General features: G+C 44.5%; 7 protein-coding genes across 7 annotated transcripts; 4 read left to right on the forward strand and 3 right to left on the reverse strand.

The window, feature by feature from the left end:
• Positions 1-267: 267 nt before the first annotated feature.
• On the forward strand, positions 268-1,678 carry N7487_007554 (uncharacterized protein; the record flags this gene model as incomplete). The annotated part of the gene is made up of 4 exons (XM_056875284.1): positions 268-423; positions 474-1,080; positions 1,140-1,335; positions 1,399-1,678. Coding segments are annotated over 4 exons (1,239 nt in total), but the record flags the coding sequence as incomplete, so codon positions are not given.
• Positions 1,679-2,153: 475 nt separating this feature from the next.
• On the reverse strand, positions 2,154-3,864 carry N7487_007555 (MDR family MFS transporter; the record flags this gene model as incomplete). The annotated part of the gene is made up of 2 exons (XM_056875285.1): positions 2,154-3,488; positions 3,544-3,864. 2 exons carry the CDS (start codon positions 3,862-3,864, stop codon positions 2,154-2,156), a joined length of 1,656 nt encoding a protein of 551 aa, XP_056727473.1.
• Positions 3,865-5,140: 1,276 nt separating this feature from the next.
• Positions 5,141-5,460, reverse strand: N7487_007556 (uncharacterized protein; the record flags this gene model as incomplete). The annotated part of the gene is made up of 2 exons (XM_056875286.1): positions 5,141-5,195; positions 5,249-5,460. 2 exons carry the CDS (start codon positions 5,458-5,460, stop codon positions 5,141-5,143), a joined length of 267 nt encoding a protein of 88 aa, XP_056727474.1.
• Positions 5,461-6,282: 822 nt separating this feature from the next.
• On the forward strand, positions 6,283-7,170 carry N7487_007557 (RTA1 domain-containing protein; the record flags this gene model as incomplete). Its single annotated transcript, XM_056875287.1, has 2 exons — positions 6,283-6,682; positions 6,740-7,170. 2 exons carry the CDS (start codon positions 6,283-6,285, stop codon positions 7,168-7,170), a joined length of 831 nt encoding a protein of 276 aa, XP_056727475.1.
• A 563-nt stretch (positions 7,171-7,733) lies between these two features.
• On the reverse strand, positions 7,734-8,717 carry N7487_007558 (RTA1 domain-containing protein; the record flags this gene model as incomplete). Its single annotated transcript, XM_056875288.1, has 3 exons — positions 7,734-8,197; positions 8,258-8,500; positions 8,561-8,717. The coding sequence occupies 3 exons, from the start codon at positions 8,715-8,717 to the stop codon at positions 7,734-7,736; spliced, it is 864 nt and encodes a 287-aa protein (XP_056727476.1).
• Positions 8,718-9,340: 623 nt separating this feature from the next.
• Positions 9,341-9,853, forward strand: N7487_007559 (uncharacterized protein; the record flags this gene model as incomplete). Its single annotated transcript, XM_056875289.1, has 2 exons — positions 9,341-9,518; positions 9,591-9,853. The coding sequence occupies 2 exons, from the start codon at positions 9,341-9,343 to the stop codon at positions 9,851-9,853; spliced, it is 441 nt and encodes a 146-aa protein (XP_056727477.1).
• Positions 9,854-10,304: 451 nt separating this feature from the next.
• N7487_007560 (glycosyltransferase) lies at positions 10,305-12,491 on the forward strand (the record flags this gene model as incomplete). Its single annotated transcript, XM_056875290.1, has 8 exons — positions 10,305-10,438; positions 10,503-10,663; positions 10,721-10,981; positions 11,054-11,168; positions 11,245-11,589; positions 11,657-11,822; positions 11,907-12,048; positions 12,136-12,491. 8 exons carry the CDS (start codon positions 10,305-10,307, stop codon positions 12,489-12,491), a joined length of 1,680 nt encoding a protein of 559 aa, XP_056727478.1.
• Between the last annotated feature and the right edge of the window lie 1,796 nt (positions 12,492-14,287).

Raw genomic sequence — 14,287 nt, forward strand, 5'->3', positions numbered from 1 at the left:
GATCATGAGGAAACATCACTCACATTGAGCGGCCTGTCAAATGACCATCAAAGGCAAGCCAGCAGGTACCTGAGTACGATAAATTTTGGGTCCATTGAGCCAATCGAAAATCCTCAGAATGAGTCCTGGCATGCAGGCTCGTTTAGTATAGGTGGTGGAAGGCCGGCAGTTTGTTCTCCCGGCTCATCAAACAATTTCTCGAATTCTTCGATATCGCCAAGCCTTAACAATGGCTTACAAAGGAAAAAAATATGTCTGGTGAACAGCGGTGGCAATCCCCGAAATGCCGAGCTGGGTGGCCATACAACCACATTGAGATCTGTCAACACATCTTATTTTGTGAATCCAGATTGGACAGAGAGCGATAGCAATATTCAAGAACCTTGCTTACTACGGTATTTTATTGAAGAACTGTCTCCATGGGTGCGTCAAATAAATTATCCTAGGTACTCTTTGAAAATAACATTCTATAGTTTGATCATTGCGATGAGCGACGTCACTTTCAACTAGTGGTTCCTCGCCGAGCTAAGAACTGTCTTGCTCTACGAAATGCGGTATTTGCGGTATCATCCCGACATCTTTGTCGTTTGCCACAGTACACAACATCCCGAGGAACTGTTTACCGCGGGCAGGTTTTGCCTGGCTTAACAAAGTCGACGTCGGTTGAGTACATGTTGAAATGTATTCCGGAATTGACTAAATTCCCCGAAATCCAGGATCCAATACACCAGGAAAATATTATGGCGGCCACCGTCATCCTACGACAATACGAGGAAATGGAAGAGGAGATGGAGGAAGGGGAAATTGGAAACCATGTTTATGAGGGAGTCAATTTCCTGGCCATCACCCAGACAATCATCGACACCATGATTTCTACCCCGCTTAATCACTCCCTCGCCACTGCGGCCTACTGGATTGCCATCCGACAGGAGGTATATTATGCTTTGACAAGACAACGGGCTCCGCAGGTTCGCTTTGACTTGGAGCGCTCTCGAAGCACCTCTGTTTCCAATGCAATGATTGTATTCGCTAGTGAAGTTGCTAAGTGGCGCTGGGGGTTGAAACAGCCTCAAGAATGGGGTAAGTTTACTTTATAAAAGATGCCGGTATCAATTGACTAACATACCCCGTCGCACTAGAGAAGCTCAAGGCAAAACAACATCAGCTCCACCAGGATTATCTGCATGAATTGGAACCAATCCTGGAACAAGATACCGATCGAACGAGAGGGAACATCTTTCCTACTATATGGTACTCCTTTGATGAGCAGGTGACCGCGATCCAACATTTGAAATTGGCCGAAATGATTTTAATTGCCGAAAGCCCCTATCTCGAGTAAGTCAAGCTAGATCATTCAGCACCATTGAAAATTCGATTTAACACGCCATCAATCTGTAGGAACGCAAGGGGTGCATTGCATCGGAAAACGGAGGCACAAGTTCGGACTATTGTCCTATGTCTTTGCGGCATCGCATTGAACCATTCCCGATGTCAGCCTGCACTAGTTAATGCTGTTATGGCAATTACACTGTACGGTGAATATTTCACCGATCAAGAGGAGAGAGACGCCCTCCTTGGTATCATGAACCAAACCATGGAAATACATGCCTGGCCTATGCGAAAAGCCTATCAGTCGCTACAACGGCAATGGGATATGTTAGATGATGTTGAACTTTAAGCTGAAATCTAGAGTTGAGCAATATTAGTTGAAAACACTGCTTGCAATTCTAAGGCATCCTGAATCCTACATACGTATATGAACCATTCTTATGGAAGCTTGGCTCTGAGAGTCGTGTGACTGAAAACCCCCGTTTCTTCACCACTAAGCTTAAAGAATTACTGAATCTGGCATTTTGGCCAGTGGCATAAGGAAGCCGCAGGGAACGGGGGCGTCCGATTTTGCACACCCTATGGTCGTACGTGTCAGGCTAGGCGTGACAGAAAATGATAAAATGTAGGTGAGATAATTGAATGAGAATCAAGTCATACGATCATCATATATTGTATTAAATAATTTGGTATGCACCATTATTCTAAATTTTCTAAATAATAATTCGAGCTGCAAGACCTGACTATCTGCGTACCCCAAGGTCTCACATTCTAGAATCATCCATCTTCCATGTTTTGTTTGGACTAACCGGAACCACTGAATACTATTGACTTGCCGGCATATCCTCCTGATCAGGAATAGCAGGCCGAGGTTTTGGCTTGACACTTCTCCAACGGATGCCAAGGGAAAGGAGGAATGCAACGGCGGCAACACTGGTCGCGAGATAGAACGTCGTGGTGATTGCGTGGTTGTATGAGTCTAAAACGCGTGGGAGGTCTGGTGAAGAAACCACCCTCCTTGCTTCGGCAGAGCCTGCGCTGATAAGTTTCCTGACGTCGTAGGTGTCAAACCCCCAACTGGCCAGCCGCGAGTTAAGTTTGTTATCAAAGATAGCCTCCGCGATGGCGAGGTTCACGGAAGCACCAAAGAATTGGAAGCATTGCAGTAATGAGGTACCAACAGGGATATCCTCTGGCCTGAGGACTGTTTGGGTCGCAACATAGGGCATTGAGAGGGTCATCCCCACTCCGAGACCCTGGAGGACTTGGAATGGGATCCAGTGCTGGTGTGGAGTGATTAGAGAGAAGGTAGAGAAGAGTCCCGTTGCTATGCTCATCAAGCCTGTTCCAAGGAGCATATAGGGATTAGGATATCCGAGATACTTGAGTGAGGCACCTGTCAGGGTCGCAGAGAGGACATCGGATAGCGCGAGAGGGAGGTACATGAGCCCAGATTTCGTTGGCGAGGCACCTTTGATCACCTGGAACCACTCGGGAAGATAGTAGATCGAAATATAGACAGCGCCCATGGCGAAGAACTCGCTAAAACAGGAAAAGAACATCGTGCGCTCACTGATCAGACGCGGCGGAATCATAGCATCGTCACCCTTTCGTATTTGCCAGAGAGCAAAGACAACACCGAGGCCGGCGCCTCCAACGAAGAGGCCAATAATAGTAGCACTCTTCCAAGCGTATTCAATGCCTCCCCATTGAAGAGCCAAAAAGATCATGATGATGGCAGGAGCGAAAAGAACCGCACCTAGCAAGTCTAAGTCTTGCAGTCTGCGAAGAACGGACGGACCCTTGATCGAGTTGTGCGTAGGCGGCTTGAAGAAGAATAGTAGTGAAAGGATGGTGACAGCACCGATTGGGAGATTGATCCAGAAACACCAGCGCCAGGTCGCATGCTCTGTGAATGCACCGCCTAGGACAGGTCCGATGATGGTGGCAATGCCAAAGGTTGACTGAAGGATTCCGATATAGAAGGGTCGCTTGACGAGCGGACTAGAAACTGCAACAATACAGAAAGCTCCTGTAAAGCATCCTGCCGCTCCAATTCCTGCTATAGCACGGCCGACGATGAGCATGGGACTGTTGATAGCAAGGGCACAGAGTAATGAGCCAAGCTCGAAGATAGTAAGACTTCCAAGGAAAATGACCTGATACTGTTAGGATTTTTTTTCACCCCCAACTGGAAGTCTTGGATAATTTCACCTTCATAGGGAAGCTTCCAAACAGTTTACCTGCGATAGGCTGCAAAGCGCACATCGCAAATGAGTATGCACTTCCATACCAGCCAATATCACCGGTGCTGTTGAAGTCTGACGTGATCCGAGGAATAGCCGTGGAAATGATAGACGAGTCTAGCGACATAAGAAATATAGAAAGAGAAAGTCCAGTGATGACCAGGACTAGTGGAATTCCAGTCAGCTCGTAGTCACTCGCAACGTCTGTTCGAGAAGTGTCGCTGTCGGTAGCCGACAGGCTGTTCGCCTCCGGGGTGCATAGATCCTCTATGGGAGGCTTCTCAGCCATTTTCTGTGGCAGTTAAAAATGACGAGATGGTTCGAATTGGAAGAGTTGAACAAATGGAGACAACAACCTTATATAGTAAGTGAACTCTAGTTGATGTATATCCATGGACGGCCCACTCTTTCGGCCGCGCCAACCCGCCTTCGGATTAGTGTACATGAATCAACATGACTCATGGTCGCTCGAAGTATCATTGGTCCGCAGCATGGACCCGCCGCAATTATTTTCCCCACAAACCTCCTTCATTGGCTACTTGTATATCAAACACTATGTACACCATTAAGCATTCTACACTATCCCTGGGCCTTTCGAGGGGCGTCGACTACTTTCATTTGGGCTATCGAAAACCTTGTAACGCTTAGATCATTAAGGGCCGCAAGCCACTTCGATGGCCACATTGTTTGCTTCTGAAAAGCAACCCTATCTCCCAAACCCGTGACCTGGTCGAATAATTCTCACACGAATTCCACAGGTCGTTTATAATATTATGTCTGTAACACTGGCGATAATCAGCTGCCAGATTATTATATACAACCTTTTCCAGCTACTAGGTAGTAGGTAGTATCCAGATCGCAATATTGTCCATTCTTGAGCAGTTCTCTATCGGAATTGCTGAAAGTCGAAGTCTTGCTCTGATAATTATATTTGGCTGTCACAGAAGTCAGGTGTATGACCCCGTCCGCACTTTCGCTATCTACCAAGCATGGAATTACTGCGAGGATACCACGCTCTGAAAACCGAACCTCAAGGCTAAATTTGAAACTCAAGCCTTCTAAGATGGAAAACCCACAAATTCCAGTTTAGTCTTATTGCCTTTGGAAGAGCACAAGATAAATCGCCTACCAGTCTCAAGATCGCACCTTCGATTTGCCTATCGATCACAAACACAATGACTAAACCAGACTAAAACACACGAATGATGATTTTAAAGATAAAGTATGATATTAGGTCGCTGAGTTCTATCAACAGGAGTCACATTCTCAACTATCTAGCTCTCCATATCCGAGTCGCTCCCAGAATATGAAACAGATTTGAAAACGGCGAAGTCGCGACACTCTTTTGAGATACTCTCCTAGTTATTTTGCTAGGATGGCCATAGATGGTATGGTACAGTACCTTTGAAAATACCACTCCGTCCGAGGATTTGTTTCTCCACAAATCTCGAATACTGCGTTCTTTCCGACCTCCAACGAGATTGTTCCTTGCTGCAATATATTGCCGCCGACCCCTTTATTAAGATTCTTTGCTTTTGTCGGTACAAAAGAAAACATATCCTGATTCATGTCTGGTTTGTATTTTCCAAGCCTGCATCGCCTTCAATGTCCACCGTTGCTCTGCAAAATTGTTAGATTAAGAGGACAAGAGGGTAGCAGAGGCTAGCGCTTACCTCGAGAAATTGTCACGTTTGACAGTTCTTTCTCCTAGTAAGAGACGAAAGTGCCGAGTTCTGACCTCTCGCATGTACTTTTGTTGCTCTAGGCTCGGCGTCCATAATTTGTCTTGGGCAGGATTGACGACCGTAAATATGCCCGCCGCGAGTGAGACGGATGTGAGGGCACAAGCAAGCACAATAATTATGAGAACAGAGTTGCTGACCATTGTGTATATACTGAAATGAAATTTTTAAAGATGACTTGAGACCTCATCTAAATGGTTCTAAAGCCTCTTAAGTAGTCGCGAAAGAGAAAAAAACATTCAATAATCAGGACATGTGCAGTGTATTTCTTTTAGCGGCTTTTCACTGAAACTATCGTGCTCTTCAACATAATACGGATGCCTAAAAGTTACTCAGAAAGTTTCCAGGGCTTTTATGCGAGCCCGAACTGCCCTCAACGTTACAGAAGTGGATGCGACGCATTTATAATGACTTTAAAATTGTCGCATCCCTATCCTGCCCGCGCAAGGCGGCATAAACCGAACCATCCCAGGAACATACCACTATCTTGGCTGGTGGTATCAGTATGCTCCCGTGTTTTAGATGCGGTTCAAGCTCTCTAGTTTGATCCAGCTAAACAGATAATCAACAAAACATTTCCACCTTTCCCAGTTACAAGCACCTACGCAGTGCCGTGAAAAGGAAAGTGGACCGTCGGTTTCGTATTCGGCTTTTCCGAGCCAATTCTATCTGCCGAAATATATACCAATTGCTTGTTAAAAAAAAGCTTTGTAACTCCATAATTAGCACTTTATTCTGGCTGCCTGACATGGGAATTATCTATCGCAAAAACGGAGTATGCCACAGTTTCTAAACTTAGGCCATAAATAACTTCGTAATGTACTTAGGATCTAGCCATCTTCCTCTCAGTATAAAAGGAAGCATTCCATTCCCAGGTCCGCTATTTCAACTAATTGACCTATTTCCTAAGTCGCTCGCTACTTCTCCTTATTCGAATCATCGCACCTCCGTCCTTGCCATTCACCATGTCCGATTACGTTCTCTACAACTACACACCCTCGCTTGCAGCTGCAATCATTTTCGTGATTCTTTTTCTCAATATCACGTTTGGACACATCTTTCTTGTTTGGAAACACAAAACAATATTTTTCATTACCTTCATCATCGGTGGTTTATTTGAAGCCGTTGGATATGGAGCACGAGCAGTCAACGCCCACGAAGCCCCAAATTACTCGACAATGCCATACGCCTTACAGAGTCTCTTCGTTTTACTCGCTCCTTCCCTGTTTGCGGCATCGATCTATATGATCCTTGGTCGGATCATACGTCTGCTGGAGGGTGATTCCAAATCTCTTATTCGTGCAACGAGGTTGACCAAGATCTTCGTCCTGGGCGATGTGCTATCATTTTTCATCCAGAGTGGAGGTAAGAAGTGGCAGTTCCTCCCCACACTATGGATTACTTATTAACTTTCATACACAGGAGGCGGAATTATGTCTAGTGCCAAATCAGCCAGCAGCTTGAAACTCGGCGAAGATGTCATCATCGTCGGTTTGATTGTCCAAATAATCTTCTTCGGCTTCTTCGTTGTCGTCTCGGTCATATTTCATAAGCGGATGGCGGACGATCCCACTTCCGCAGCAATGGCTACTTCGGTGGACTGGCACCGGTACATGCTTGTACTGTATTTTGCAAGCGGTTTGATTATGATCCGTTGTCTCTACCGAGTCGTCGAATATATTCAAGGATCGACTGGCTTTCTGCAAAGTCATGAGTACTTCGCGTACGTCTTCGATGCTGCACTCATGCTTTTGGTCATGATCATTTTCATGGTCTTTCACCCAGGTCAAATCATTTCTGGAGGACATCGGAAAATTGACGATATGGAGCTCATGCGTGGGGATATGTCATAGCTAGATCTAGAATCGAAGCAGAACTAAAATAGCCTAATCTACATTCAATGTTTCATTTCTTATTTTAGTCGATTTCACTAAACTCTTACAGTCCATTTTAAACAATATATCTGCCTCGTATTCATAGATTAATATTAATTAGCTTGCTTTAAGTTGAATCTCCGCACTCACCATCTATATACGTATCCCGAAACCTCCTTTGAAAAAGAAGAAACGCAAGGTTAGAATCATAGAAATGAAGCAGCGTGACATTGATGAAAGGTTAATATAGTAAGTAGTTAGCAAGCGAGAACTAGTCTGTCTTATTCTAGATTCTTTATTATTGACGCGTTGCCTACGGTCCACTCATCAATAGTGTATACGTTGAAGAAGGATGTAATTTGAGTGGTACGATAAGAATGCGAAAGGAAATGTGATCTGCCACGTTTATATATGCATCTAAAACAAAACACGAATGTGTCTAAAGAGGACAATCGGCATTGTAAAAAAGAGAATAAAATATAACGAACTGATCGTAACAATTGTACTCCTAGATATTCGTTGAATCATAAACCTTTCACCCACTAGACCTGCTCCTTCGACCGATCAACGGAACTCTCAGTAGGACTAGAGTTGGCAGGTCCGTCATGCTGCAAAACCTCAGAGGGGTGGAACACGTTCATGATCACCATAACCAAGAACATCATGGCAGCATCAAAAATGGACAAGAAAACCTCGTGGCTGATAACGTAGCCAGTGTTTCCTTGCGCAAATTCGATGAGACGATAAGCGGATCGAACCACAATCAACAAACTAACAGCATAACACGCAAAGAGGAGACTGTGCCAGTTTCTAGGCAAGATAGATCTCCGGATGTGCATTGTCCGCTCCGACTGTTGTGTGGGTGACTGGATAATTCTCATGTGGAAGAGACCAGAAGATATAATAAAGGTACCGAAGAAAAGAAGTTGGACACAGAGACCCGCGATGATGACCCACTGGCCAATACTTAGGGCCTTTTCAGATCCACTGCTCATAATACCGCCACCTACGAGAGTAAATCAGTTTAAAAGTCTTGAATTGAACGTCCCTGCTATCAATTGCTTACCTGCGCCTTGGAGTATAAATGATAGAATATCTCCACCCACAAAGATCTTCGTCATAAGACGGACAGGTACATAGCTCAGATGTTCACCTTTGAGGAAGGTGATGATTCTTCCGAGAACCATGTAAATGGACGCTGCGTAAAGGATTGGTGCCAGCAAAATCAATAGTTGCTGAAGTGCATAAAGGACGGTCGATGTTTTGTTGTAATGAGCGGCGGCACGAGCGATATACCCTATGATTTGGACTGCAATGGACATAGGTATGAGCCAGTGAAGGGACCTCGGTAAAGATGACATAAACTCACATAATCCCCCGACAATAAACGGATTAAAGTATTTCGCATGACTTCTTATCCGTTGGTAGAGGTGAAAAGCAGTTGTGAGAAGGAAAAGCGCAGCAAAAATTACTGCGCCCACCAAGCTGGGCGTGTAATTGTAAAGGACATAAGTAGAGCTTGCCATTTTTGGAAAGAGAATGGTAATAACAAAGTCGAAAGTCCGTTCGATATCGATACTAGACACTGGAAATCTCTAATCCTATTGACATAAAAGACCGGGGAGGATGTGAAATATATAGGCCATTATTTCCGGGCACCGAAAATTTCAATATATTTTTCAGGCAACATAAATTCCAATATTGTAAGGCTGATGAACAGTACCGATGCAGAAAAAGCTTGTATGCTATCTAAACTAACAGTTATCAAAAACTTTAAATCCAGGGTTATCTATTTTAACCTCAGTACGGAGTACATCTGGTGGAAGATCGTACTTGTTATTGCGGTTGATATCCGAAGCCGAATACGAACTCAAAGGCTCCACTTTAACCTTAACCTGATGTGGGTCTCGGATTCGGATTTCGTATTCGATCCGAACGAATGGTTATGTTCTAGAAGGCGCATAGAACCCCTTAATAAGGATATGACCGTGGGTTTGTTTTTGAAGGTTCCCCAAGGATCAAAATCCTTCACAGCTGCCTTCAGGAGAAACAAATAAAAAGAGTTGCCTAAGGGACATACGCCACTAACGCATATCTATAATACGAAGGTGTTTCCACTGTTAAACTTGTGCTCCTAAGACTCAGCAAAATGTCATCCAAACACGAGCTGAGACAGCTGGAAGAGGACATGTTCGAGAACAACGAAATGGATGACGATTCACTCAATGACGAGTTGCCACCGACATACAGCTCTCTCTTCTCCGAAGACTTACTACTCTCACCACCAACCACCGCGGATGAAAGGCGTGAATCGATCCTGATAGCAGGTATGAAATATGCAAAAAAGGTGGTTGTATTTGAAAGTCCTTATGCTAAATAAAAACCCCCTATTTACATAGATATCGGCCGTTTTAGCATAGATTTAAGCGCGGGAACTCGCACATCTACGCTAATCCAAGAATTTTCGTTACCTACCCAACGACCTCAGGTTGTAGAAATTCGAGCCAACAATTCCAGGTCAACTTCACCTGCCGAAAACACCGATAATGTCAAGGATGGACTTGGAACTCATGGTATCCCACTAGATATTGTTCTGATGCTTGTGGGAAGCAGAGGTAAGGACGGAACATCGCCAAGAGCACTCCTACGCATGCACCGCTAATATAGGGTCACTACACAGAGGAGACCAAATCAATCATACTGATCGGCCAGGAACTCCACGAACATGGCCACCGAGTTCGAGTTGCTGCACATTCAGTCTTTCAATCACTCATTCACAGGGCCGGACTGGAATTCTTTTCCATCAGCAGCGACCCAGAACATCCCATCGCGGTAAATCCTCATTCATCTCCTTAACACTTTTGGAGTAAAAAAAAACTCATGAGTAACAGGCAAAGGATTCAGCCCTCATGCCTGATTCAAGTGGCCTTGACAGGCATCAGATCTTAAAAAACAAAAAGGTTTTGCTCAACACACTAAAGGAATGTTGGAAAGCGTGCACCCATCCCGGCTCGCACGAAGATAAACCTTTTATCGCGGATGCTATCATCGCAACGCCACTTGCGCATGCTCATATCCATTGTGCGGAGCGGTTGTCTATCCCGCTTCATATCATGTCTAACAGCCCCTGGACACCGACGAGACGATTTGTACATCCGCTAGCACAGATAGAGACAGGAAGTGAGATTGATTATCAGTTGCAGAATTATCTGTCTCATTTACTGGTCGGAGAGTCTGTGTGGCACGAGTAAGTATTATCTTGACCCACGAAAGATCTAGCCGTAGAAATATGGTTATTAACAGAGTTTTAGAGTCTACAGTGTTGTCGATCATTTTAGACAAGCAATTCTAGGTCTAGAACAGCTATCTCTGTCTGCCGGCGCCGGGATTTTAAGAGAGTTCAAGATTCCTCACACTTATCTGTGGTCTTCCGGATTTCTCCCCAAGCCGGAGGACTGGGATGACACCATTGGTATGCGCACATGCAATTTCGGACTTCACTGAGATTGTTTCTGACATGAATCTTTAGATATTTCCGGCTACCCGACTATTAAAAGCCCACCTCCTTATATCCCTTCAAAGGCCCTGGAAAACTTTCTCCAGTCCGCAATCGAACCTGTCTTTGTTGCACTGGATATCACCCAATTGAACCAACCGGAGTTATTCATTCAATACGTTGTGGAAGCTTCCCAAAAACACGGGGTTTATCTTCTTCTGCCGAGTGGGTTCCGAGAAGCAATTGATATTTCCGAAGTGCCCAAGATTTTCCTACTAGAGAATGACCCAAATGGTGAGTCCATTCATTTTGAAATAAAATATACGCCCATCGCAATGACAAAACTAACTCAAAATTCCAACAAAGTTAAAGAATGGCTCATCCCCAGAGTTTCCATGTTATTAACAAGCGGAGACATCCCAACAGTAAAGCAAGGTGTTCAAAACGGGAAACCGATGCTCTCACTACCACTTCTCTGCGAGTAAGTTGCTACTTTCAAACTACTCCGGCTTATCTGTGTCCCCCAAAGTCCGGGCCCTAACAGCGAACCCTTTTAGCCAACCCTTTTGGGCAACGACCATTTATAACGCAGGCCTCGGTCCATCTCCACTTCGCGAGAATGCGCTCAGCACCGAGACCCTTGTCGAGGCATTCCAATATTGTCGACGGCGAGATATAAAACAAGTTGCGTCTAGGATAGGCGAAAGGATCCTGGAGGAGAACGGCACTACAAATGCCGTTCAATCGTTCTATCGCCATCTACAATGGGAGAAGGTTCGATGCAGTGATATCAACACGGAGCCTGTGGTCTATCGTATGCAATTGAAACCATCAATTAGGAAAAGGGTCGAGACCCATGGAGTGGTAATGTCGACAAGAGGAGGCGGGACCCCCATGGAGCCGTATGTGTTTCTTCCTCTTGGTTGGTCCGGTTTGAACTCAAGGATTGCAACTAACCACGATAATCAGGGATGAGTACCCAGTCCACACAAGACTAGATAAAGCACCTGAGCTCGGCGAAGAAAAAGTCCACACCACCTTCCTTGTGGACGCAAAAGGCGTATCCAAAAGTCTGATGAAAGCGATCATCAAACCCACCGTTTTGCATATCGCAGATGCGCACAAAAAACGAGAGGTAAAGCGTCCAAACATGGCTTAACCAAATGGCATTTATCTATCTGTGCACCCACAACTAACCAGACTATTCATTGTTGTCCAGGCTCAGAATGATGTACCCGTTCCGACGGCCCAGAAGGTCGAGAAATATAAAACCCGAACGGAGACGGCTATGAAATTGGCGAAGAATGTGGGCTTTGGGTCTGCGGTTGCTTGTGGGAAGATTGCCGTACTTCCGTTTAAGAGTAAGTTGCTCAACTTCTAGATTCCTCTCGGTCTTTGTGGATTGCTATATTCGGTATTCAGCACCTAGGTACTGACGCGGGATTCAGCTGTATGGTATATGAGCGAAACGGCATCATACGGAGTGCGGGCCCTTCAGGGGTTAGATCGTCAGGAACAGAAAAGTCAAGATCAAGACGTGGAACAAATATCCAATGTGAACGATTCTCGGGTTTTCGATGAAGGTAATGTGTTATACGTGCAAAGCGTGAAAGATGCCATATCTAACGATCTATATGTTCTCACAGAGATCGATATCACTTCTTTGGGCCGAGACGATGCTTATACACGCGCAATCACAGCTTCGGGTATGCGTCGGAGTACAACCCAGACTCGTGATGATGATGGGTTATCTCTCGGATCTCGGCGGTCTCGTTCTTCCGCGCCTAGTGGCAAGATGGAATAGAGAAGATAGTGTGTACATTATGGGCGTCAATTTGGTTGTGGTTAGGGTCAAAATTGCCAATACTCTTGCGGAAAAAGTTGGTTACTTGATCCGAGACATTATATTTTTTAATAAACAAGCATCATTATACATATTTCGACAATTTCCTTTACCGTCTCCTCGGCAATACTTTTTTTATTTTCCTTCTTTGCGGACTCAAAGGGCGTAATCACACTTTAAAATTAATGACGTCTGCTCTATAACCTCTGTAACAGAGAAGGCTAGGAACTAGTAAGTACGCTGGTAAAAAAAACTGCATTGTGTAGAGAGAGAGAGAATTATCTATATGTTGGCGACTAATGTACTGGGAGCAATTATGGATAATCACATGGTACGACTTCCAACAATCTCTTTCACGGGGGCATCTGAAGATCTAGGTAGCATTTAGACAAGCAGCCTGGGCTTACTACGCAATATTAATGCGGCCAAGTTAAATTTATATGGAAGCCTAAAAAGTTTCAGATAGAGGAACGACACAATCTTGTGTGAAACCTACCCTTGATCGGCAGGATTGATCATCATCCGAATACGATACCGAGCTCGTATTCGTGATTTAGGCTTGACTTTGGGGCCGTGCTGAGCATTTAGTTGTGGTTCCTGTTGGTCCCACAATCTCCATTTGGGGTGTCTGAGTCTTTATCACACCTAAGCAGGTATCGGTAGTTGACTAAAATAGCCCTAAGGGTTTTTCAACGTCTAGTATTTTATGATACTAGACTATTTTTAAAGATAACTTTATTCCCGATAGGTTACTTTATGCTGATCCCTAATTTCAACCAACAGTTTCGTAATAAGAAAGAAAGCTTAGCAATATCCAATATCTGTGTCAAGTCCCTAGGTAGTCTTCCGCACGACCCAATAAAACCCAGACCCAATCCAGTCTGGGTCAGACTGGGTAACCTAGTACTGGGTCTGGGGACCCAAATTGGATTAGAAACTAAATAAATACGCTAATTATATACATAATTCAACTGATCTAGTTATTTTATGACTACCAAGATACACACTAGGTCGAATAGGGCCTAAACTGGGTTTTCTGGGGCCCCAGTCACTAGGTCTTCAGGTCCTTATATTGAAACGCTCGGATGTCCCTTCTAACTGCAGGTAGTACTAGATTAGAAAATTTCTACAATGTTCTGTTGGTGGTAGATGCTAGTTAAAATTCGAATCCGAGTACGACTACCTATTGTAAGGTTTGCGAAGGACCATGGTACAATCAGCAAAGGCCCGCATATCAAATAAGCTTACTTCCGATCATCCTGTACATACGGAGTAGGTAATATTGTCATGCTTCCTGTAAATATACAGCCCACAGTCTGAATTTTCGGTTTGAGTTCCGGCGGCTTAGAGATTCTAATGAATTCATTACATATCTCCACTTTTCAATTACCCGCGACACTTTTGCATGAACCATTCCACTTTGAAGTTAATAGGGAACTGAAGATTTTGCATGGCCCAGAAAGTGATTCGATAATAATTCATTGCGTGGCCCTGGAAAAGTTATTCGGAGCTTTCCGAAGTTTCATCAATCCTCCATTACATAAGAGGACACCGGGGATGATCCACGAAGAAGTAGCAACCGCATTTCATCTTGACTTGATTAGGGCAGATAGGACCTTACTCCACACCGAGTGGATCTTCCTTCCTATCTCTCTCGTTTATCAGCTCAATTATGATTGTATATATCGGGTTACATGGAGATAATTGTGTGTATATATATATATATAGCGTAAGCGGTTGGCTACTAAATCAAGCGT

The sequence above is a fragment of the Penicillium crustosum genome, assembly GCF_028827405.1.
Source record: "Penicillium crustosum strain IBT 35664 chromosome Unknown utg000003l_segment0_segment0, whole genome shotgun sequence".
In the NCBI taxonomy this organism is placed as follows: domain Eukaryota; kingdom Fungi; phylum Ascomycota; class Eurotiomycetes; order Eurotiales; family Aspergillaceae; genus Penicillium; species Penicillium crustosum.